The sequence below is a fragment of the Ostrea edulis genome, chromosome 4, assembly GCF_947568905.1.
Source record: "Ostrea edulis chromosome 4, xbOstEdul1.1, whole genome shotgun sequence".
Taxonomy (NCBI): Eukaryota; Metazoa; Mollusca; class Bivalvia; order Ostreida; family Ostreidae; genus Ostrea; species Ostrea edulis.
In genome coordinates, this window is record NC_079167.1 from 59,990,555 (window position 1) to 60,016,347 (window position 25,793).

The 25,793-nt window shown below is 35.2% G+C and overlaps 3 protein-coding genes across 6 annotated transcripts in view; 2 read left to right on the top strand and 1 right to left on the bottom strand.

Annotated features, from left to right (window-relative positions):
* The window catches only part of LOC125672108 (calcium homeostasis endoplasmic reticulum protein-like), a 58,192-nt gene extending 45,344 nt beyond the window's left edge, over window positions 1–12,848 (top strand). For 2 of the 4 annotated variants that reach the window (XM_048908217.2, XM_048908220.2), the window contains exons 9-19: window positions 4,774–4,812; window positions 7,034–7,256; window positions 8,954–9,168; window positions 9,513–9,651; window positions 10,200–10,420; window positions 11,106–11,239; window positions 11,330–11,608; window positions 11,717–11,815; window positions 11,927–12,006; window positions 12,392–12,595; window positions 12,737–12,848. In XM_048908217.2, coding sequence (XP_048764174.1) covers window positions 4,774–4,812; window positions 7,034–7,256; window positions 8,954–9,168; window positions 9,513–9,651; window positions 10,200–10,420; window positions 11,106–11,239; window positions 11,330–11,608; window positions 11,717–11,815; window positions 11,927–12,006; window positions 12,392–12,595; window positions 12,737–12,765 — 1,662 coding nt within the window. In that variant the 3' untranslated portion in view covers window positions 12,766–12,848. The remainder of the gene's footprint in view (window positions 1–4,773; window positions 4,813–7,033; window positions 7,257–8,953; window positions 9,169–9,512; window positions 9,652–10,199; window positions 10,421–11,105; window positions 11,240–11,329; window positions 11,609–11,716; window positions 11,816–11,926; window positions 12,007–12,391; window positions 12,596–12,736) is intronic. The other 2 variants (XM_048908218.2, XM_056163235.1) reach the window with 1 other exon arrangement.
* A 1,895-nt stretch (window positions 12,849–14,743) lies between these two features.
* LOC125672111 (LYR motif-containing protein 1-like) lies at window positions 14,744–15,882 on the bottom strand. The gene is made up of 4 exons (XM_048908226.2): window positions 15,730–15,882; window positions 15,394–15,454; window positions 15,080–15,111; window positions 14,744–14,961 (listed from the first exon to the last, which is right to left on the bottom strand). Exons 1-4 carry the CDS (start codon window positions 15,880–15,882, stop codon window positions 14,848–14,850), a joined length of 360 nt encoding a protein of 119 aa, XP_048764183.1. The 3' UTR covers window positions 14,744–14,847.
* A 64-nt stretch (window positions 15,883–15,946) lies between these two features.
* LOC125672109 (TGF-beta-activated kinase 1 and MAP3K7-binding protein 1-like) lies at window positions 15,947–21,515 on the top strand. The gene is given in 8 exon segments (XM_048908221.2): window positions 15,947–16,930; window positions 16,933–17,000; window positions 18,037–18,182; window positions 18,587–18,740; window positions 18,856–18,942; window positions 19,507–19,645; window positions 19,869–20,097; window positions 20,241–21,515. Coding segments are annotated over 8 exon segments (1,758 nt in total). The 5' UTR covers window positions 15,947–16,824; the 3' UTR covers window positions 21,070–21,515.
* The last annotated feature ends 4,278 nt before the right edge of the window (window positions 21,516–25,793 follow it).

Consider the following 25,793-nt stretch of genomic DNA (forward strand, 5'->3'; position numbering starts at 1 on the left):
AATGATTTACTTTATTACCCCAACTGCATAATACATCTCCATTACCTGACAAAACCATAAGTATAATTTACAATTTTGATGAGGAATTTGCATATTTCTTCTTTATATCCAATATGACTCAGGCATTAATATTGCAATTATGATATTTTGAATCAAACAGAGAAGTGAATGCTATTTAGAATTGAAGATTTTAATATTCCACATTGCTGAAAGCTTTGTATGTTAAATTTGCTAATAAGATATTCTTATTGCATTTATAGTATCTGTCATGATGTTCATTTTATAGTTGTCATAAAATGACATCTTTATTCATAAGCAAAGCAGGTGGATATATAATAATGAAAATTAATGTCTAAACATGAAAACTTTATTCCATAGTGTGCTGAAGTAAATGAAATCAGTGTTTATTTTCACACATTTTTAAAAGTAAATTAATCATCCAATCATATATTAGCGTACTAGCTGGTAATTTGACACTTAAGTCATAGGAAAATGAAAAGAAAAGACAAAATTTAAGATAAATAAAAACAAAATAAGAACTATTCTTTAATGAATTAATTGTCAACATTCATCTAAAATTTAGCAATTCAAATGAGGTATATTTAGAACTAATACTTATGGCAGTTGGTAGTCAGCTTTCATTTTGTCCAATTACATTGTCACCTTCCATAGAACATTATGTATAGTGTGGACACATGTAGAGAGTGTTCCACCCACACACCCTCCATAAAACATTATGTATAGTGTGGACACATGTAGAGAGTGTTCCACCCACCCACCCTCCCCATTTGAAAAAAAAACCCAAAACAAACTTTTATAGTTCTGTGTATTTCAATGTGCATGCAAATTCAAAAAATGACAAAATGGCTGTATTAATCTTTAAAATCAAGGTGAAATCCCAGGACAAATAAACTTTATTAAAAAAAATTCTCCTATTTATTTGCATTTGAAAATGAATTAACTTACAACGATGATTATGAAAGTTGTGTATTTATTGCACACATACACACACATGCATACTGTGTATGTTTCTTTCATATTTAGCTGTCTATATTTTTTTTTTAACCAATAGGAGGGTACGGGGCATTGTTATATTTCACATATTGATATAGATGCTCTTGTTTCCTTAAATGACAGTACTAATGATATTGACATTAAATTTTTGATGACCTGAAGTCGGTCATGTGATTCAATTTTCTTGCGGATGAATAACAATCACTATTTTAAAAGCTTACACAATGCAGTGGTGGATTTAGAGGCGCCCCCCCCCCCCCCCCCCCCCCCCCCTGCCACAAATTTAGAAATAATGTGAGCGAAATTCTATATTTTCACCCAAAATGGCTGAGTATTTTGACTTTCACATGTGCCTCCACCCCCAACCCCTTTCAGAAATCCTGTAGGCATCATAACAGAACCAAAATAAAACATGCATCAGAATATTTATACAGAAGATTTGATCATGTGACCAACTTAACTTCACATAATATCCCAATAAATGACACTCAAAAAATATCTTATTTCTTAAGTATGCCCTGCTGAAGCTGGGGGTAATTACGTGATTGTCTCACTAAATGCAAAATAAAAAAATGATGATTTTTGTTCCTAATAGAACATATTTGTCATGATTCAATGTATTTTGAGGGCACATTATTAACCCACCAGCTTGTGAAACGTTTATCTGACAGGAATGTCCTTATTTTAGTCACTAATCTAATAAATAATTATATGTAACATCATTTGGTTATACCTAGGAAATAAGTTTGTTATCCAAGTCCAAATGAGAGTGCAGGGATTTATTTACTTGCGGTCTCGGGATGTATGGAATACAACCGGGGGGGGGGGGGGGATCCTGTAGACCCTTGATTGGACCAATAAATAATATAATGCAATGTGTTTTGGAGAAATCTATAGTTTATCCAGTGGGTGACTGACACATTACATTTTTTAGATAAAAGCAATTTACAGTATGTATATAGTGTTGTTGGTATGTTAATGTGTATTATTATACTTTCATGTAATTTAGTCGAATCTGATTGGTCGAGAAACATTTAAAAAAAACATGGTTACCCTCTAATAGAACAGAAACTTGACAACAAGTGATTGCTAGGGGATATAATCAGTAACACGTCCAGTAAATACATGCATGATATTCAGAATGATAAAACAAATAGTGCATGTAATTAAGAGTAACATTGAAAATTTTCACCCCTCGAGAATTAAACCATTACCTCGACTGTGCCTCGGTTGACAATACTTTTCTCGGGCTGAAAATTTTCAATGTTACCCTCAGCTACATGCATGTATTGTATAAACTATGAAAAAGATATATTACATTTTAGGTATAACTTTAACAATAGTTAAAAGTTTCACAATTTAAGACTGGAAAATGGGGACAGACATTATATAAATGACTCGCATTGAGACATGAGAAGACACAGATGGCTAATTTCCGCACACAAGAAATGATAGGCCAATTTCACAAAATACAATTATAATAATTTACAAAAAAAATAATAATTATATAATATTACAAAATATTACATAAGCGATATAAAGTATCTTGCTACAGAACCTTGACCTGTCCTGACTGCGGGGAGGGGGGGGGGGGGGGTTACCTTGTGACTGCAATATAAATGGGGTACAATGTACTGGCAGTGTGAGCATCTAGCCTAGGTTGGAATGTTCTTTGTTGCCAAATTATGAATCAGCTGCACAAAAAAATCTTCAGCTATATGCAGATCTCGCTGAACATGATTTTTTTTTTTTAGATCTGTCTGCTGTTAATTCAGATTGGAGATGGATAGACATATCAGGATTTTCTTTGTTCTGCCAAAACAAACTAAACATCTGTAATATAGGGAATCAGTATCAGAAATCTTAACTGATTGAAACTTATTTATGGTAACTTGGAACAGAGACTTGGACCTCATCAATAATGAATGACTATACAATATCACATTTACGTAATAATGAGGAAGTGTATTAATAACCCCTCCAATATAGTAACATTATGGTTGTATAACTTTTATATTAAAGGTCAATATTAAGGTTTGTTAATAACCGTAATTCAAGGTTCTGTAAGGAGATTGCTAGCTATTATGACTGTCTTCACGTTGTCAGAAATGTGCAATGTGTCCAATTAATTTCTTACCTTAGCAAGAATTTTAGGTGCGTAAATATTGAATTGATGTTGTACTGATACATTTTACAGGAGACAAGAATTTAAGCACACATCATAATATTTAGTTAAGCTCTTAAAAAAACATCTGAACATAGATTACTGTTTGTATAACACGTATTCAAGGAAGGACATTTCAAGAACTCATTTTGCTGTCAACAATTTTAATCTCATGGAATGAGAATGGATAGATGTTTTACAGTGTACCGTAGACACTTTAGTTTTTCTTTCCCCAAACAAAATAGATTATTTAGATAAAATTCAAGTTTTTCTGAATTGATGAATTTAGCTTTATTAAATATACTTCTTTTGGCATTCAGTATTGTCTCTGAAGACTTGGGATCCAGGGATTTTGCTTGCCAGTTTTGATAAAGTTTCCAGAATACTTGTACACAGAGAGTGTGATTTTAAAAAGTATATCACCATACTTCACATCATACTGACAAACCTGGCATTATGTGACTGTGATTTAGATTTCATAATAAGTATAGAATGACACTGGTCGTAAACGTACTCTCACTGCAGCAGGTCAATATTCTGAAACACTCAAATGGCTGTTTACAAAACATTCACAAGAAGGAGGATATGACCTGAGAGAATGATGCAATATTTTGAATGTTTTGACTTCATTCCTATAGAGAGATAAGAATTTTAAACAGGGTTCAGTATCCTAAGAGAGGGTTTCTCCTGTGAAAGTTAGTGACGTAAGGGATTGTTGGTTGAATGAGAATAATCATGCATGCATTCAGTGTACTCAATTCTGCACGTATGTGACCGTTCTTTCAGGGGGAATTTAAATGGAAAATAAAGGAGGTCATGTAAATATGTTTTGGTTTAAAGCATTTGAGCATTATCGTCCTCAAGTTCATAATCCTAGGTCATCAGTGTTGTCAATAAGTAGGTCATATTTACTGTGATCAGATGCCTGACCAATCTTTGTCCATTATATAGTCCGATTTGTTTAAAGTTGAGAATGTGGAGCAATAATGAAAATTGATATATTATCGTGACTTGAAATATGAATTAATATATCACATACATAAATATATAAAGTTTCGTGATGTTAAAAACACCATTCAAAACAATAATAATGGTTTTAACAGATTATTCATGCATCAAACACACACATTTAAGGGTATGGGTTTTTTCCAGCTTACATGAGCTGAAAGCTCACGTGAATCTTTCTGATAAAAAAAAAATTGTCTTGTGTCTGTCTGATATGCGGTAAACTTTTCATATTTTTTACTTCTTACGAAACACAGGACCAATTAAAAACAACCTTGGCACAAAGCATGCTAGGATTAAGGGAAATCAAGTTTGATAAAATGGGACATGTAATAAGGCAATAGTAAAAATAGGGTCGGGTGTTTTAAACATCTTTTTCTCAAGAAACATTGAAGCAAAAGATCCAGTACTTTCATAGAAGTTTCTTTATATAACGAAGACCCAAGTTTCTTCAAATCATTATCCTTTGTGCCAGATTGGGGCCACAAGAGGGGTTTAAAGTTTAACATAAGAATGATCCTTAGGAAAATTCTTTAAAAGTCCTCTCTTCTAAAATCATACCTCATGTAACTTATTTTGTTTTATTGCAGCAACTGAAGAATCCATCACTGGCATTGACTAATTACCAGGTATGATATTTCATGTGCCTTCCTTTCTAACTAATTACCAGGTATGATATTTCATGTGCCTTCCTTTCTAACTAATTACCAGGTATGATATTTCATGTGCCTTCCTTTCTAACTAATTATCAGGTATGATATTTCATATACCTTCCTTTCTAACTAATTACCAGGTATGATATTTCATGTGCCTTCCTTTCTAACTAATTACCAGGTATGATATTTCATGTGCCTTCCTTTCTAACTAATTACCAGGTATGATATTTCATGTGCCTTCCTTTCTAACTAATTATCAGGTATGATATTTCATGTACCTTCCTTTCTAACTAATTACCAGGTATGATATTTCATGTGCCTTCCTTTCTAACTAATTATCAGGTATGATATTTCATGTACCTTCCATTCTAACTAATTACCAGGTATGATATTTCATGTGCCTTCCTTTCTAACTAATTACCAGGTATGATATTTCATGTGCCTTCCTTTCTAACTAATTACCAGGTATATTTCATGTGCCTTCCTTTCTAACTAATTATCAGGTATGATATTTCATGTGCCTTCCTTTCTAACTAATTACCAGGTATATTTCATGTGCCTTCCTTTCTAACTAATTATCAGGTATGATATTTCATGTGCCTTCCTTTCTAACTAATTACCAGGTATATTTCATGTGCCTTCCTTTCTAACTAATTACCAGGTATATTTCATGTGCCTTCCTTTCTAACTAATTATCTGGTATGATATTTCATGTGCCTTCCTTTACAACTGAAGTATATCTCCATTCTCATTGTATGATTTGTGAGTTTGTTAAAGCTAGGAACTGATCTCTTTGATTTTCTGCTAGAACATCACCATGTTTGAAAACAGGATTTTATAGTTATTTCAAGGATACAACTAGATTTCCATGACAAGTTAATGTTCTCTCAAAATTTCCGTGTAAAGCAATATTATGAGACCCAAAATACGACTACCATTATTACCTATATACATTAACCTTTCTCTCTGCAAGTTAAAGCAATTTATAGTGATTGCAGTGAGTTCTAAAGATTGGGACAGAGAAAAATTTAGCTATATATATACATCCAAGGAATTTTCCACATCAAAAAAATACTCCCATAATCCTAATGAATGTCCTTTTTTATCTTGCAAAGTCGCATCTTATGGACTTGAAATCATGAACTTATCTGAATCACCTCCATTCCATCCCAGTCTTTGACATCATCATCATACAAATTAATGAAGCAGTAGGCCTATGGATTTAATTGAGGAGATTGTTTTGTGCAACAGAAAAGACAAACCTCTGTTTTTTATGCATTTGAAAATAGCAACCAATCAGATCTAGTTACGTCTTTCATCTCCTTGGCATGCCTGGTGATACAACCTCCCTCCCCCCCTTCCCATGCAGTGGCATGCACACACAATATAAAAATCAACCATGCCACTTACAATGCCAGAGAAATTCATTACGGTTCTTGTGTCTATGAAATATGTAACTCTCAGGTTGACATCAATTGATGATGATTGACTTGATTCATTCTAGGATCCGGGATCCGAGAATGGATCTCAATTTACTTTACAACAGAAAAAGGGGGAGGGGGTCAAACATGTAGCAAATCTGAATCCACAATTATTTACTATATGTGAATGCTGAAATGTTTAATCACTGAGTACAAGATTAAGATTCTATACAATATTGTATTATTCTTATTTCCTATTGAATTACACATACATCAATGCTACTTGGGGATTACTATGTAATATTTTCAGGATAATCACTGCCTTGCTATTAAATAGAGATTTTGAAGATTTTTATTATCCTATTGTGTAATTTTCATTACACTACAGATTTTTCCTGTTTTATTAAAAAAATAAATAAGATATCTTAATTCCATTGGTAGAGGTTATGTGACTTATGTCAATTGGACTCCTTGCTTGGGGTGGAACCCACTTCCTGGGAAAAAAATCGTCTTCACAAGCCATCACAGGGTTTTCAATCTACTTCACTCCCCATACGTTTAAGGGGAGCAGAGTGAACCGAAAACCTTTGGCTAGCGAAGATAGGGGGACATTTCTGGATCCATACATGTATGTATCTGTGATTGCTATAATGGTAGCACCGTCAACATACATGTAATATTATTTCTACATGTAACATCTCACCAAAAGTACTCTAAATGTTCCATCAGTTGCTATGTTTTTCATGTATGTAAATGACTGCTTTGGTTTTCAGACAAATCTTCTGAATGAAAATGCAGCACTTGTCGGTCAGATCACATCAGGGACACAGCAGAAGTATGCAAATCTTCAAAAACAACACCAAGACTTTGTGTCTCACCTTAACAGCCAGCTCCAGCAACTTCAGCAACAACTGCAAATGTTGCAGCAGCAGGCTGTGCAACAAGGCCCTCCCCCTCCCCAAGTGATAACTTCAATGGTGGAGGGAATTCCACCAGGTAAGAGATATATATAGCTAAAACCCTTCAACCTCCGAGTGATTTCTTCTGAATCTGCATAAGATTTTAATGTCCTTAGAATAAAAGATTTGTATAATATAGTTGTTGTCTTGTGTCATTCTGTCTCTCTGTGGCAATAAACCCTCTCTAACATGCTCATAACTTTGAACTGTATGTGAAATAGCTTTGATTTTTAGTTGTAATCTTTGTGACATGTCCTCTCTAACGTTTTGGTCAGTGGAAAATAGTAAAAGTAGGTTCTTTTACGGCACAATTTGGCCCTTATATATATATATATATATATATCAGATTGTGTTGAATTTTCTATTTAGCTACAGTCTATCCAAAACACCGAACACTTTATCCACAAAATTAATTTAAGGGATTAAAAGGCATCGAAATGGATATTTAACAACCAAAGTTTATACATGTACATGTATTACATCAGATTTTTATTTAAATTCTTTTTAAAGATATGAATCTGTGCTCTTTAACATGTAATTGAAAATATTGGATCAAAGGTTGGGGTGCATAAGGAAATTTTTACAAAAGACCTATAAAGTTTGAGAATGATGATGCAGATTATGATGTCATAATACATGATTTCATGACCGACAGGTAGGTGGCAAGAATCTTATTGTTGATTTCCAATATCCTTTTCCTGGTTGTAAGCAACAATGTAGATGTAGAAATGATATGCCAGAATTTTTAAAATATTACCCAACATTGGAAACTTTTTAAATCTGCTTATCTTAGAAAAAATTTTCATTAGGGAAATTAAAACCATATAGATTTGTTTTTGATTATTTTCAGTTTTATATTTTATCTATTTATTTATTTTCAGTTTTAAATATGTAAATAGTGTACATGATTGTATACAACATACCTTCATATACTATTTTATATTGTATCTGTATAATACCGCTGTCTGTATATGTTTTCAGGATCACAATGTAAACTAGTCTTTAAACTAATTGTGCTATCCTGTTTAAGTAAAGGACATTATTATTATTTTGGAAAAATTTACAAGGTCAAATTGCAACATTTGCTACCCTAGAAATAGTTTTTAAGAAGAGAATAAAAAGTACAGAAGACCCTTACTGCATAGTGTTAGCTTGACCAGAATGGATATTTTTACCTTAAGAAAACTATCTGTAAATTGGTAAATTATCAACAAATGGATGTACTCGTGCAGGTGATCAGAAAACCTGGCATTGATGGAGACATGGTGGTTACTTAATACCAAGTTACATGTATGACAGATCTGTGGTTAATACTATTTCATATGTTGATCGAAGAGTTTGCAATGTATCGAAATGGCCAAAACAATTACCAGTAATTTTTACCAACAATAAAGATGACTTTATTTAGAATTTCATCACAAAGTTAAAATTAAGTTAAGTCAACAAGCCCAATATGCTGAAATTTCGTTTTGAGAGTAACATTTAGGGAAATCAAACTTAGTAATTATGCTCATAAAAACCATGTCTAAACCAATTCTCTTTCTTTCTCATGATTTCCCTATGGGAAGGTTGCTTAATAGCAGGCAGATTATTTCCAGCAAAGACTTGAGAAATTTCTTAATATTGATTTTAATCAACCAATTTCATTTCTCTTTGTTTTTTAAGACAATCTGACTGAAACATTCATCTTTATTCTAAAATGTTGCATTTTATTGATTCCTTTCCTTCATTTAGGGAGTGTTATTCCCCCTGGAATCCCATCTTCAGTACCTCTGCCTGTGTCTATGGGACCAGGTCCTCTGCAGATCCCATCTTCGACCCCCATTTCTGTTCCACCCAATGGTCTTGGTGACCCTCAGGTTGTACAGGTTACACAGATGATCCCAACACCATCTGTTGTGGGAGATCAGCCACCCCCTGTTACATCAGATCCACCACCTCTGATGCAGGTCTGTATTATCACTATTTTGAACAGAAAATACAGTATGTGAAAAGAATAGTAAGGTTAGAGAACAAAAGATAAACAGAAAATGGAAAAAGCAATAAGCAACCCTATTCCTAGTGGTTAGCCAACTGTCAAAATTTTCAGCTGTACAGAATCAATATTTTACACACAAAACTCGTTTAATGCAGTTTTGTTTGAAGTCCCGATTTTCATGTCAAAATATTCATAACCTTTGAAAAATTTCTTTAAATGAAAAGCAATTTAGAATAGATAAAAATGTTTTCTATTTAAAATAAGACTATAGATGAAATATTAGTGCAATATGGTACATGTCTTAATTTTTTCCAGCAACAGCTAGGACCAATGCCCGGAGCCCAGCCACTTCAGGGAATACCTCCTGGATCCACCCCTCAGCAGTTTGGCCCACCACCTGGTGGATTTGGTGGGCCACCACCAGGCTTTAGAGGTCCACCCCCTCAGAATGTTGGTAAGTGAAATTACAGAGCATACCAGTTTATAAATAAGTGGTTACCTGATTTCCTTTGTTATCAGTTTAATCTCAAGGTGGAAGTCAAGAGTACACAGGATATATATGAAACAGGTCCTTTGAATCTTGATATGTTACAGTGAATTTTGGAATATGAATATTTTACCTGTGTTAGTTTGAAGTAGTGGTTTGCTGTAAGTCTTGTATAAACATATTTGTACTGTAAACTAACTTTTATTCGTGTGTGGGAAATTTTCACGATGTTCACGAGAACCTTATCATTGCGAATATTTTTCGCCATGAACCAGTCATTGAATGTTCCTTGTATTTGTTTAAGGTTATGTAGGTCGCAAAAATAGGTCACGAAACAGTTTGTCACTGGTAGATCACGAAGTAAAGTTGTCGTGAATAAAAGTTGGCTTACAGTATTATTGAAAATGGGAGTAATACTGGCTTAGCTACCATGTAAAAAAAAAAAAAGAAGACTTGATTAGAAATGAATTATATGCATTTATTCTCAAAGATAAGTTTATTTTCTCACATGTCAGGTCCTGGTGGTCCACAGGGAGGATTACCCCCAGCTTTTACCCCCAGTGCACCCACATCAGGTCCAAGCCAGAATCAATTTGCCCTCCCAGATCTTAGTAAGCCTCCCCCAGGCTTTCCTGCAGGACCACCACCCTTTGCCCCACCCCCTTCTGACATTGACCTAACACCATCAGTACCATACTTTGAATTGCCAGGTGGACTTATGGCACCATTGGTCAAGGTAAATATATAACAATATTGAATTGTTAATGATTTATAAGAGATTTAAACAGTAATTATGTCAACCAAAGCAGGAATATCCCCAAGGTTTGAAGTAGATGGTAATATTTGAAATTTACATGCTTCGTGCTACTAACTGAAAGTTGAAATAACCAAGAACTTCTGAATTGATAGAGAAAATATCTTGGTGATAGCACTGATTAAAAAATGAAAATTTTATTTTGTTGTAAAAATGTGCTATTATGATAGCTTTGTATGTAACTTTAACCATAGTCATTGATTAAATTAAAACTAAGATTTAAGATTTTCATATCTATTGAATGTACAGCATTTTACAAAAATCATTTTTTGTATGGGAAGACAATAATGTAATTTTGCTTCATTCAGAGCCTCTGGGTAGGCTTTCTAACACAAATATTAATAACAAAAGCTTATAAACCTTATTTTTTTATGTCGTTGAAATAGTAAATCACAATTTTGCTACAAAAAATTTCAACACCAAAATGACAGCTATAGTGTTGCTTTAAGGATGCATTAATACAATAAGGATAATGAAAAATCAAAAAAAAAATCTGAAGTCACTGTGTTGGATTGCATTACATGAGAGTTGAATGGTGGGAAATAATGCAGTCAAAATCATATGAAATTTTTATTTCAAAATCCAACCTTTATGATACATTTTACAGCTTGAGGATCATGAATATCGTCCACTAGATCCTAAAGACATTCGTTTGCCTCCACCTATGCCTCCAAGTGAAAGATTACTATTGGCTGTGGAGGCTTTCTATAGTGCTCCAACCCACGAGCGACCTAGAGACAGGTACGGAAAAGATCTCGTAACAGAAGTGAATCAAAACAACAGTTTCGGTATTGCATAGAAATGAAACTGTCATTATTATTGAATTTTCAGTGAAGGATGGGAAAAATTGGGTCTTTATGAATTCTTCAAAGCCAAGCAGAGAGCAAGAAAATTAAAAGAGGAAGAGGAGAAAGAAGCAGAAAGACATCAGAGAGGTCGGAGGTCAAGGTCACGGTCAAGATCTCGTTCCAGATCAAGATCACGTTCCAGGTCAAGAGAGAGATTTAGAGACCGAGAGGAAAGAAGATCCAGGAGCAGATCAAGGTCAAGGTCACCTTCTCCTTCACCCAGAGGTCGGAGGAGGCAAAGTGGGAGGAGAAGCAGGTCAAGGTAGCAGAAAAATTAAAATATTTTAGGAATGGCAAAAATGGAAATCTAATTTGTTTCAGCAGATTGAAAATTGAAAAAAATTATGCATCATGCTTTTATGTATTGTAGGTCCGAGTCACCTTTACCATATCAGAGAAGCAGTAGGTCACCTTCACCATCACCAAGGCGACGTAGAGTGTCCAAGAGTCCATCACCATCAAATGAATTGTATGTAAACCTTATATTGATATCCATAGTGTTCTCTATATATCAAATTTTATAACAATCAAAACGTGGTTTGAATGATATCTCAAGATGCCTTTATATTCATTATTACAGTGCTGGGATGGGATCACAACAAACAGGAGAATCCAAGTTAGGACTGGAGAATAAGGGTCATCAGATGCTGATGAAAATGGGTAAAAAAAAGATATTGAAAAGAGTACTGTTGTTTCATCAATTTTTTACCGCATCAACTTTTGGTGATTTGTCTAAAATAGTTTCATCAATACTTAATTTTATGGAAAGCCACTTCATGTTCTCGAGACTTCCTTTATGAATAAAAATTGTAATTTGTCGAGCACTTCATCGCCATAAAGAAAACAATAAAACTTGGTATTCAGTGAAACTTGATGAAACAACAATTTTTAAACATCATTTCTTTAATTATCTTTGTTGCTGATTCTTTGACAGTAATGGTGATGTTACATGATGTAGTTGTTTCCCAAAGTTTAACATTACAAAGATTCTGGCATTTGCTTCAAAATTTGATGTGTTACAAATTACATGTCATGCTTATCTCAGGCTGGGGAGGTAAAGGACTTGGAGCAAGTGAACAGGGCATTGTGGACCCCATCGCTGGAGGGGATGTCAGGGACAGGCAAGACATGTTTAAAGGAGTTGGTGTAGATCTCAGGGATCCATTTGAACAGTTTAGAAAGAACAAGAGTCATGGATTTATTGCACGGATGAAAGCCAGGGATGAAATGAGGGAAAAGAGTACTAAAGGTATTACTTTCTTTAATGGTCAAGTTTTGTGTTTGAAATACATAGTTTATTGTAGATGACTTTATAAGTGTGTACGACATTTAGGCAAAAATCTATCAAAACATACACTACAGAAATGCTTATTCAACTTTTTTTTTTCAGGCAAAAAAGATAAAGAACAGGAGACCTGACTAATGGCAGCTTAACTCATTTTACATTGCAAATCATGTATGTTGTCTTATCATATGAGCTTGACAATAAAAGAAGAAATAAAGATTAACCTTTATTTTTTAAAAAGTAATTATACACTGAAGCAGAACATGTTTGAATATGGACAGAGAAGGTGTGCCAGTGTTTCATGGCAGTTCTTCAACCAACTATATAGGCTGCCTTGTCTGAGGCTTTTCAAATCCAGTTAAAAATTATGTTCCAATAATTTTGCATTGTATAATGTAAGAGATATTAATAACTGCAAAAGACTGAACACTATTCTGTAGTGCTACTTTATTCCCTTGGAAATAAATTGTAAATTGGAAATAAAGTCCCTGCCTTAGCTTGAAATAAAAAAAAGAAGAAAAATCAAATCAATTGAATGCAAAATGAATGGGGATGAGCCACCTCAGACGTAAACTCAGCAGAGTACAAAGACAAATTTCCATTATGGCTGATTATTATTGACAAGGCTTTTCCTAGCCCTGGACTGTTGAAGTTGTTCAGGTCCAATCAAGGGTGTATAAGGCTTTGCTTGGGGTTGTATTCCATACACTGAGGCCCTAGGGTAACCCAGGTTAAATCGCCAGGCATCTTTGATTGGACCTGGATAACAAATTTATTTCCAGTGTAATCAAAATGATACAGCATGAAATTATTTGATGATTGAAATAAGGAAATCTATGGTGGATAATTTCGGTGTTTTACAAGCAGGGTGTAAATAATGTGACATCACTACATTGAATTGTGACAAATACGTTTTTAGCAAGAAATAAAATAAATTTTCTTTGCATGTAGAGAAATGATGCAATGTTTGAATTAATTCCAAGTTTCTACTACTTGCATCATTAATTACAAAATTGAATTAAAATGAAAGGGTATAAATATTGATGATATATTGGATAAATTCAAGCAGATGTAGAGCTTTATTTAGAGCAATCCTTCCACCGCAAAATGAAATCCTTTCCAAACCCTTTCAAAATTTGAATTGACACAAATTTTCAGTTGGACAGGATTGATAAATGTACTATGTTTGGAATAATGAAATAAGTAATGAACCAGTGTCTAAACAGTTAACTGGCTCAAAATCTGAGGAGGTAATCCACTTGCTGGCATTTGCTACAGATGTAAAATTCGATCATTTCATGCTGCCAGAAATTAAAAACTGTAAATGCTGAGAATAAGCAAAAGTAATACCAATACCAAACAGGCAATGCTGTAAATTTGGTATAATACAGCTCAAAGTGCTGTAAATTCAGTGTAATACAGCTCAAAGTGCTGTAAATTCAGTGTAATACAGCTTTAAGTGCTGTAAATTCAGTGTACTACAGCTCAAAGTGCTGTAAATTCAGTATAGTACGGCACAGTGCTGTAAGTTCAGTGTACTACAGCTCAAAGTGCTGTAAATTCAGTGTACTACGGCATAAAGTGCTGTAAATTCGGTACAGTACGACACAAAGTGCTGTAAATTCAGTAGAGTACGGCACAAAGTGCTGTAAATTTGGTACAGTAGGACACAAAGTGCTGTAAATTCAGCATAGTATTGCACAATGTGCTGTAAATTCGGTATAGTACAGCTTAAAGTGCTGTAAATTTAGTATAGTACAGCTCAAAGTGCTTTAAATTCAGTATAGTATGGCACAACATGCTGTATACTCAGTATAGCTAGTACTGCAAAAATACTCCCTTTGGTGAAATTGTTATTCAACACCAGTTTGCTAAAGTGTAAAATCATGAGCGCTTAAGAATTGATGATAAATGAATAAAAGCAGGATGAAATGATTTCCTGAGTGAAGTTTCATACGAAATAAAGATGCTTATAAGAAAGGACTTGCAGCTGCTACCTGGATATGATGGGGTCATTCTTAATGAAGAAAGATTACCAAGGAAAGTTCCTTATCCTGAATCAGACTTGTTCCCATGTCTTCTCTATCTGATTATGATATTCAGAAAACGGAATACATTGCTTGTGTTTATTTTACAATTCAAGTTAAAAAAAACAACCACTTGGTTGCCTAAGATCTATTTAAGAGTACAAGTATTTGTCACAGTCAGAGTACATTTCACTTGTCATCATATGATTTCCAGTAAACGGGTATGGATTCTTTTATCTTTCTCTTTTGGGCTTTCTGCACTTTGGAGCTTAATGGTGCCAGAACGTTCTGTGGGATATTGACCTGCAATAGGGAAAGAGAGATAACTCTTGGTTGGAAAATAAAAAACAAGGCAGCATAATGCCAAGAAAGATAACCCAACTGCATGGATACATTTTTTTCTGTAGAGGAATTTACTTACATGCCTAGGATATGGTGTCTTGTAATGCAAGGCTGAAAAATAGAAAGAATATGGTTTCTATGCTACTGTGTCCAAATGTTGAGGGAAGATGTACATAATATAATGCTTCAATATGCATTTAAATTAGTTGTTCTCATGCAAAACCCCATTGTGCATGCTGCTGTGAAGTACTTGTATATTAAGCAGCATCTCAAAAATTTTATCTTCCCCTCCCCCCCCCTCCCAACCAAAAAAAAAAAAAGTCATGTGAATTATTTTTTTAAGTCTCCAAAAGACTATTTCTGAATCTGATATAGATAATCTCTAAGACTTGCCCAGTTCTATCCGTGTATGAGCCTCTTTGATGTGCTCTCTTATTTCATTCTCATCTGTAATCTGCAATTTAATTTTCCTTTTCATTAATTGTAAAATGCAATAGGTATGAATATATATACACTGTACATAACTTCTTGTAGAAATTGAAATATACACTATGCAGCTTTAAACAAGCAGACAGGCATTAAAATATCTTTGATATTAAAGTAAACTTAATTGGGCAACTAGAACATGCATCAAAATGGGGGGGGGGGGGGGGGGGGGGGCAATCTTGAGTCTTTCATTCTTATTACAGCCAAAGAGTACTTCCTTTGTTATGACAAATGTTCTCTTACATTTTGATTTTTCCTGAACAGCATCTTTGCTTCCTCCGTTATGTATCGTTTTTCTGTTCTTGTGTCATTAGCCTGCCCTGAAGCTGACTGCCAGGTTCTGGATAAACGGAGAATCCGCCTATAGAGTCCAAGAACCTCTTTACGGACACTCATGTCCTTTCCACTTCAGAGATGTACAGCCAGGATGTTACCATTAAAGGGACTATACACATACCAGATCTACATAACAATAAAGCAACTGAGGAGAACAATGGTAAAGTTTCCAGGAAAAGAATCAGTTTTTCTAAATTTGTTTCAAGAGGAAAATAATGATGTACATCTTCTCATTAAGCATCAATATCTAGGGCATCCAAATCATGTCACATATACATGTAGATGTTTATGTTATATTAAGGTGTACCCACAGAGTCAAGTTGACACGATTTAAAATCTGGTAATTACAAGTTCGTTATAAATACCACATCTTAATATTCAAATTGTGACAATCCCCTGTGATATACTGGAGATATAAATGTTATTTATTAAAGTCGCTGTGGTTGAAGTATATGCTAAACATAGGGCATTGTTTCTGTTAGATTGAACTAGCTATCTTGATTTCTTCTGCGAGTGTGATATTCTAGCTAGCCCAATTTCCAACCCTCAGCTACAACTTCAACATGACAGTATCAAATGCTATACATGAAAATGTTTGTCTTTATATCGAGAACAGAAAAAAATATGTCAATCGTCTCAATTCTACTGCTGCAATCTCCTTATCAATGAAAATGAAATCAAAACATGACTCTTATGTTCAGGAAATAGATCAGGATTTCTAAATGCGGAAGGCATGTTAGGTTTTTCAAACATAAAATTAAACAAATATTTATTGAAGCAAAAGTGATACAATAATTAAATCTTAACGTACTTTTTACTTCAATAAATCCATTCATAATCTTACGTAATGCAATTCAACCATTCATCAGTGTTCATAATAAAATAAACAGAATTTACTTAAAAATTGAAAATTTTCAGTGTAGTGTAGATCCTCGTGATGTCATAAGAAGGAATACACGTATCTGCTACTTACAAGTCAGTGCATATTAAAATTTCATTATCATGAATCTGGAAGTCAAAACGAAAGCATCGCACGCTCGTCCTTGCAAATCGAAAGCGGAAGTGACGTATTCAATTCCGAAACATCCGGGATTTTCCCTGTATGGGAAGTCATGTCGAGTGGGTTGCTGTCAAACGGTCTTGTGGTTGTAGGATCGCCTCCACGGATTGGTTCACATGTATGTAAATTAATTTTCACATGTAGCAATTAGTTTTATCCAACTGTTTTGTAATAAAGAACAGAAACCATTGAGATTTGCAAAAATGGAGGAGGAGGTATATTCTTCCCAGAGATCTCCATCTTGCGATTAAGAATAACTTAGTGTACGTTGTTCTTGCTGCTTGGAACTTGATTAAGCATTAGTGGACTTTTACTCCCTCCCTTAGCCCTTGACCTAGTTCAGTACATTGTCTTGGAAAATATATGCAAGGGGAACTTAACACAAATGTTTTTGTAGAATGATCTAAATCTAACAAGTTGGGAACACTTCCCCTAACGCGAGATATTCTTGCGAAAACGCGATTATCCCTCTTTATAATGAGAGTAAATATGTCCCGTACAACTGAGAAAAATACCCGTGGAGTACATATCTTCGTGTTTCATGTGAACAGAAGAAAAAGTGCTAAAGTCTTAAATACTTCTGAAAATTAATCAAAACAAAAACACTCATTAGACAAGATGTGCATTGGATTTCAGTTTCCTTCCCTCTTATGCAACAACGTTGATATGCAATTTCTTGACTGTGTTGTCAATTTTATAGAGACAATTCACATCATGTTGTGTGTGTCGCACTTATTTAGTGTTGCCTGGGATTTCTCATTTTCAATCAAAGCACATAGCTTTTTATGGTAATGTTTACTTCCTCGCTAAAAAGGGATTATCATGTTTTTGTGAGAAGATCTTACTATAGGGGAAGTGTTCCCAATCTGAACAAAGCTCCATCGCCTTTATCTTGTATACATGTAAAATCATAACTGAAGTTTTTCAGAACATTTTATTTTATGCTTTCTTGTATCATTCTTCTCTGCAAATTCACATCTAGGACCCTAATTAAAAATGATCTCTTGAACTTTCATCTATTAGCTGAATCAAATATGTTTCTAAGGCTAAGTAAAGGTAGACCTTGTCCAATAATATTTTTTAATATATGTATATACTATGCCAATGACTATACCATGGACATTCCTAAATAAACTGATCATCTTCGATTTAAGGGACACGCCTTGAGCTGGACTGATGATTTACCTGTGTGTCCACTCTCGGGTGTTGGGTTTTCTACCAATCAGATTTACAGAGAAGATGGCATCAGGCGAGAGGAACATGAGTTTGAGGACTGCAGCTTCCATTTCAAATTCAAAATGTACTGTACTGCCAACAACATTTATCATTTGACAGGGACATTCAGTTTTTTGCTACTTTGGACATAGAAGTTAGGGATTAAAAAGCACATGCTAAGTGAAGTGTTTATTAGAAGAGAAATACTCCATCATTTGGCAGTATATTTATTGTGCAAGTTTATTGAATAGGTCACTGCTTGTACTGAAACTGAAATTCAGTTAATACATTTTCATCAAAAGAGGCACTCTTCCTACCTAGATGACCATATCAAGATAATACACATTTGTATAGAGCAGTGGGTGAAATTACAATGAAATCATAAAATGGATCATCAGCCAAAATCAGATTGTTGAAGAAAGGCATTACTTTTACACCTTAATCTTGTTTTTATCTTGGTTAGAATCTAGCTTTGAGTTGATGTTGTAGGCATGATGAGAACTGCTATCTGTATGGGGTCTTTGATGGCCATGATGGCAGTAAGGCTGCTAACTTTGCTGCCCAGAGGATGCCAGCAGAGCTGCTGCTGGGCCAGCTGTCCGGGAAAGCAACGGATGAGGACATAAAAGATCTCCTGAACCAGGTGGATCAAACATCTCTCCTATTTCCGTTTGAATGAATCTAAGTATAAAATTACCATTATCTCTTGATTGGAAATTATGTTATAATGTGAAGGAATTTTCATTGTACATTTACAGGCATTTATAGCTGTTGAAAAGAGCTTTTTCGAGTCTATTGACCACATCTTTGCGGAGAAGACTACTATACAGTTACAGTTGCCAGAGGTATACTGTTTACTCGGAAATTTCACCCTTTGTTATTTTTGGCACAGTGCATTGAATTTGATTTTCTTCCATTTTGAACTCACCCAACTATTCATTACTACTTTAAGACAATGTGTAAATTTAGATTCTTCCATTGAGGATGAGGTAAAAATAAAATGGGGTGAAAATTTACCATTATACAGTATTCTGATAAAGACACAGAATTTTTTTAAATATAAGATTTGTAAATATGACACATTTTTAATGGTACACATGATAAAAGAGTAGTTTGTGGTTTGAAATTGATAGAATATTAGATCAAGAAAACAGTTTTGTCTGTAGTTAAAAACACCACTGGGAAGATGAAGAAAGCAAATCAACTGTTCCAGAGTAATTTTTAAAAAATTAAACAATATTTTATTTACTAATAAATGAATGGGATTGGGCAGCAGGCATAGCCTATTTCAGCCCTCTCCCTAAAGAGTATACATGAAGTATGATTGTTTGTCACACAGTGTAATGTTTATTAAGTTCATTGAGATAAATGTTATAATATCGATAACTTATATTTATTTTTTCCCATAGGGAATAGGACATTATGAAGCTCTGAACCAGTATCCCGATGTGATGAAGAAACTGGATGATCTAGAGAGGGAAATAACAGGGGGAACAACTGCCACTGTGGCTTTAGTTTATAAAAGCAAATTATATGTAGCCAATGTTGGTAAGTTAATTTCCAAAGATTCACTAAGAAAGAAATTATCTGTCTTGATATCCGTATAAAGTGAGACACTTTGTACAAATTCTTTTACTTTTAGCAATGCGTTAATTCTTATTGACTGGTCTTTATAAAATATATTCCGACATTGTTATGGAATAAGACAACACATTACGATTCATGGTAAGAAATTGCAATGTTCATCATCAAATATCTTCCTCACATTTAGGAGACACAAGAGCGTTATTCTGTCAGACAGATGAAGGTGGTGTTTTCAAGGTTATCCAGCTGTCAGTGGACCATTCAATCTCCAACGAAGAGGAGCTTAACAGACTGTCTCAGTTAGGACTGGATGTAGAGAGGCTTAAACAGCACAGAAGGATAGGAAGCTCCGACAGCACCAGATGTATCGGAGACTACCATGTCAAAGGTGGATACAAGGACATCGAGATTCTGCAGTAAGTGAGGGGCACTCTGTATTAATTATCTGCATTATTGTAATATGTAGAAACAATTTTGTGATACACTAGTCATAATTTTGCTGTTTGATATCAAAGCAGAGAAACATGAAAATAGTTCAGTGCTGTGTCTGTAATTATAGGAATGCTACAAGGGAACCTGTGATTGCAGACCCCTATGTTCATGGAATCATTGACATCGGAAGCCGTCCCAGTTTTCTGATCATCATGTCAGATGGTTTATATCAAGCCTTACAGGCAGCCACCAACACAGATCGTGTGAATATTGACATTGCCCGCATGGTGGCAGCGGAATTCTCTCAGCAGTCTACACTGAATGGTGTTGCTCAGGCAGTGGTAGATAAAGTGGTCCGAATTCACCATGACGCCTTCATTGGGGGAACTCCAGAACTTAAACAGATTTGTCAGAAACGTGGAGACATAACACTGTTAGTGAGAAACTTTAATTACCCTCTTGCCAATGCTATTAGCAGCCCCACTGCTGGAGGTACCTATCACCCCGTTTCTGTGCCATTCTACAGCCCCAGGCCAAACATTTTACCGACAGTGACTTTACCAAACCTCAGCACAGCAGAGAGGGTGGAGAACCACAGTGGATCTGGGGCATCCACACCGGGAACTCCCACCCCAGCTCAGACTCCACCCAAAGACACACTCTCATCCACTTTGGAATCTACTTTCCCTGAAACTAATCATACCTATACAAGCACTGAGTCCTCCACTCAGAGCAGTGGAGAAATGAGATTTCCCACCAGGTTTTATAATCCCAACAAGCTGGAACTTGATGAAAATGGCAGAGTGGAAGCCTATGTTGATTTTTCAGAATTTTATGATGCAATTAAAAAACTGACTGACTCACAACTTGAATCTCTGAATGCAGAGACGAAACCAAAGTCTGCATATGAACCCATCACTGAAGAACTTGATTCCATGTCAGCACCTGAAAATTGAAACATCATTCACTACTGATCTTGGTTGTAAAGAATATTCAAAAGCAACAAGCTTGTCTCAGGATGCCTCCGTCGTTCAGCAATTCCAGAACTCAATAGATTGTGAATTGTTGAATGATATATTAGTTTGCCATCATTCCATGATACAAAATGTGTGACATCACTCACATCCACATTTCTCTTTACATGGTATCAAGTATATGTATACCCTGCCTACATGATTATATCATTTTGTGGATGAACAATGTAATGTGGCAAGCTTTGTGTTAGCAGTTGATAGATTTCCTTGCATTTGTACACATTATACCTTTGACATTCATATGAGTGGCGGATCAAGGGTCAAACCCTCCCTTTTCTGTGATTTTTGTGTACTTCAGATTTTAAAAAAGATTGTCAGTATTTTCACCATAAACTAGGAATAAATTGCTTGGATGAGTATGAGAGAAATTCTGAATTTCTATTGTTGTTTATTTAGGAATGTACTAAACTCTGCTCACTTATCAACCTTCTAGGTATATTTGTGCAGCTACACGAACCTGCTATATTCTTGAACTTCATTTTAAAATCATGGTAATATAGGCAGAGACAAGCAAGTAAACAACATGAGAGATTTATGTTGGAGGTCTTCTATTCGTATCTGTATACACTCGTTCACCTTCCAGTGTGTGTGTGTGTTTTATAGATTAGGTGAACTAAACTTTTTGATAAACTATTAAATTGGGATGATGGTAATGCAGGGGTCACAGGTTTGATTCACAATCCAGCCCACTGAAATCTTTTTAAGGCAAATTTAAAAACGCGTGTTATGAAAATTCATTATATATACTTACCAGTAATTTAATATGTTGCTCGACTAATCAAAGTGCGGGAACATGGAGGATTTAATTTCAATCACATTGCCTTGAACCTGCGTAACTTTGAGGATTGAGGAGATGTTTTGGTGGGTTTTTTTTTTTAATTTATCATTATATTGTCCCGCCCGTGACAACAAGACCAGAATCATTACCTTTTCATCTGCAGCTGACACGCGCACGAGGAATAGAACAAAGTTCCCTGTGACAAGGGTGGTGTCCCTCCCAACATCCAAGTCAAGAATTTACAGACAATTCATTTGGAGAGAGCAGCAATCCAATTATTGCGCTCATCAAATCATCAGAATAATTAATGATATCAACAATTCATTTAATATGCGCAATAATCCAGAATTTAAGACACTAATTATTTGAAGAGATTTTTAATTGATTTATTGTGCACATCAAATTAATGAATTGATTATTTTGAAATGATAATACTGTATATGGGTTTACGTTATTTGGGAGTTCCATCGTGAGTAACAGTTCGCACCACATAACCAAAGCCAGAATCCTGCATTCTTTGCACCAGCGTAATGATAAATTTTTCGATGGAAGAGAATAAATTGAATTAGATAGTGAACTTTGAAGTAAGATTTCAAAGAAATTCTGTCGATTGAAATTGGGTTGCATACTGATTTCAAGCTAAAATCAGAGAGGCTGTTTAAGTAACCAGGAAAGGCGGGTTTAAGATTCTAACAAGCTCGGGGTCCGTAGTCTTTCCTGATTTTGGTGCATTGTTTTATATATTTCTCTGACCATTTGTTCCTGGGTATAAAACTCGATCAAAAGCGCATGTTTCAACTTTAGTATACAGCTTGATTTCTATTTAAACTATTAATATATATCGATATGAATTTCAATAAAACACTGGCGCATTAAAGGGAAAGTCGAAATTTTGTCATTTACAATCACCATGCCATCAGTATGAATTTTCATATCAACAACACACACACATTATATATATGTACATGTATAATTACGCAATTATGGTTTGTACATTAGTGTAAAATATATCATTAGCTACCATGTTTTTTCCACTATTTAGAATGATTTTGATATCTTTATCATAAATTACCCTTCGTCATTCTAGATTGTTTTATTTTAAGCCACTTATGCATGGAGTAGATTCTAAATTTAAACCGTCCTATACTGCGCCACACCTCACGCACAGGGGCATCTTATCCGCTCTGTTCTCTATCACACATATATAAATACATTTATTTATATTATGTGTGATAGAGAACAGAGCGGATAAGATGCCCCTGTGCCTCACGTGATAAACAGTCGTCGATCGGCAGATATATTTCGCGATCTGAAAACAATCATCCCTAAAAATACATTTTACGCTTAAAATGTTAGATTATTAAAGTTTCTGAAATCCAGCAACTGGTATGGTAAAATAACGACCAATTCATATAATCTAGAATGTGTACATATATATGATCTATTTAAAACCAAATATTTTTTATGAACTGGGAATTAAGGTACGTACACGTGTAATATTGTGCAGGGTTACCTCGCACTGAACAGTTGACTTACCTACCATTCTGCATCCGCCGAGGGACAAATTTACGAGAGAAAAAATAGAATGACTATTTAAATGACAATGTAATCATATGTATGCTGATGCAAGCAAGACAACAATACATTTCAGCCATATTATTTGTGGAATAGGTTTTTTAAACTCACAATTTATGACTGAAAAGGGGGGTTTCAAATTAAGACTGCGTTGCCGATTTCTGCAGAGTAAAACAATTACAACCTCTCTCTCTCTCTCTCTCTCTCTCTCTCTTGTTTTATTATAGAATATTTTAGATTTAAACATTTCATTCAATATATCTATATATACAATATTGAATGGTATTAGCCAGCAGACAGACCTATATCTGATCCCTTTATAAAATACCATTCCTTAAAACATTCTACAAAAAACGTAGAAGAGGTGTACATGTTCATTCATCGTTGAATATATAATAATAATAATAAATTTATTTTGTAAAGCGTAAAATCCATATTGCTCTAAACGCTATTTAAATAACAATAAAATAAGTAAAACCAGTTGTATAAGAACAAATGACTAGTAGGTGAAGATAAGGAGTCCGATATGATTGCATAACATAGTAATCTTGACTTAGATTTCATCTGCACAGACTAGTTATAATAAATTGTAAACAGATGAGTCTTTAGTTTAGATTTAAAGATACAGAGACTAGCAGCAGTTCTGATATCATATGGTAGAGCATTTCACAGTTTAGGGCCAGCCACACTAAAAGCTCGAGTTTGAATCACAGATGAGGTGGTAAATGGCACTTGTAGTAGGCTTTGATCACTGGACCGCAGAGTTCTGGAGGGAGCATAGGGTGTTATGAGTTCCTGCAGATAGGATGGAGCCATGATGTTGACTGTTTTGTACACCAATACCAATGTCTTGAAGATGACTCTGCTGAACTGGAAGCCAACGGAGGGAGCGTAATACTGGTGTAATGCTGTCGTATTTGCGGGTGCTTGAGATGATTCTGGCTGCTGCGTTTTGGATGGATTGGATCCCCTGGATCTGCTTTGATGGTAAGCCATAGTAAAGAGAGTTGCAGTAGTCCAGTGTTGTTGTTATGAAGGCATGGGCAACACATTCCAGCGATTCCCTGTCCAAATATCTCCTCAGCTGGCTCAGGTTCTTAAGGTGGATGAAGGCACCTCTGCACACTGATGATATATGTGCCTCCATGGTCATGTGAGAGTCAATGGTTACACCAACAACCTTGGCCTTAGTAACAGGAGTGATAGAGTCGTCTCCTACTTGCAGTGATGGTATGTGCAGCTTAGAGGCCATTTGTTTGGAGGATATCACTGGCACCTCAGTCTTGTCTATTTTGATCTTGAGGTGATGCTGAGCCATCCAGGTTTGAACTGACCCCAAGGAAGACTCCATCTGACTGACCACAAGAGCGGCCTGTTGGACTTTAAAGCTGATATACAGTTCATTATCGTCAGCATACATGTGGTACAAGACATTGTTCTTTCTGAGAAGGGCCCACAGGGATGCTGTGTAGATGTTGAACAGAACGGGCCCGAGGATCGATCCCTGGGGGACACTGCAGCCCAACTCAGTGGCACCAGACTTCGCTCCCTTCACTTTAACAATCTGGGTCCTATTGGTAAGATAGGACGCGAACCATGTGAGCACAGTGTCCTTAATTCCAAGGTCCTTGAGTATTTGCAGCAAGCGTAAATGATCTACAGTGTCAAAGGCAGCCGATAGTTCCAATTGCACTAGCAAGACAGCCTTCTGCTCTCCAATGGCATAAACCACATCGTTGTGAACTCGCAGAAGTGCTGTCTCAGTACTATGCCCCTGACGGTAAGCACTTTGGAATGGCTCCAGTAGATTGTTCTCACTGAGGTAAGTTTGTATCTATCCTGCTACAACCTTCTCAATAAACTTGGATAGATATGCAAGGTTAGACACTGGCCGGTAGATCAGGGTTTTGGAATACTTCGATTTTCTCTCGTCTAGTTTTGTTTTTTGCTTTCCGACAAAATGCAAGTCAGTCGTAAAAATAAAACGCAAGTTATTTTTAAAAGAAATAAAGTTTGCGTTTTCCTGGATGTTACAGGATAACCTCCAAGGTCGATAAATGCACATTGTTTCGAAATATAAAAGCTGAGACGTTAGTCGAGGCTTTATATTCTAAACACCATTTCGAGACCGAAGAGATTATCCTGCATTATTCACGAAAACAAGAACTTTATTTCTATTTTACTACGACTCAGAACGTTTACTCATAAGCTATGAATTAGGTCACTTCGTGACGTCATGGCAGTTTCCGAGACGGACTACTTTTTTGCTCACTGAAAAGGTGAAAATATTTTC

Coding starts and splice junctions, on each gene's coding strand:
- LOC125672111 (XM_048908226.2), bottom strand. CDS start 15,882: ATGAGTGTCCGTAAAGAGGTTCTTGGACTCTATAGGCGGATTCTCCGT. Junction 15,112..15,393: donor TCATACACGGATAGAACTGG/GCAAGTCTTAGA, acceptor TCTATTTTTCAG/CCTTGCATTACAAGACACCA. Junction 14,962..15,079: donor AGACACCATATCCTAGGCAT/GTAAGTAAATTC, acceptor TCCCTATTGCAG/GTCAATATCCCACAGAACGT.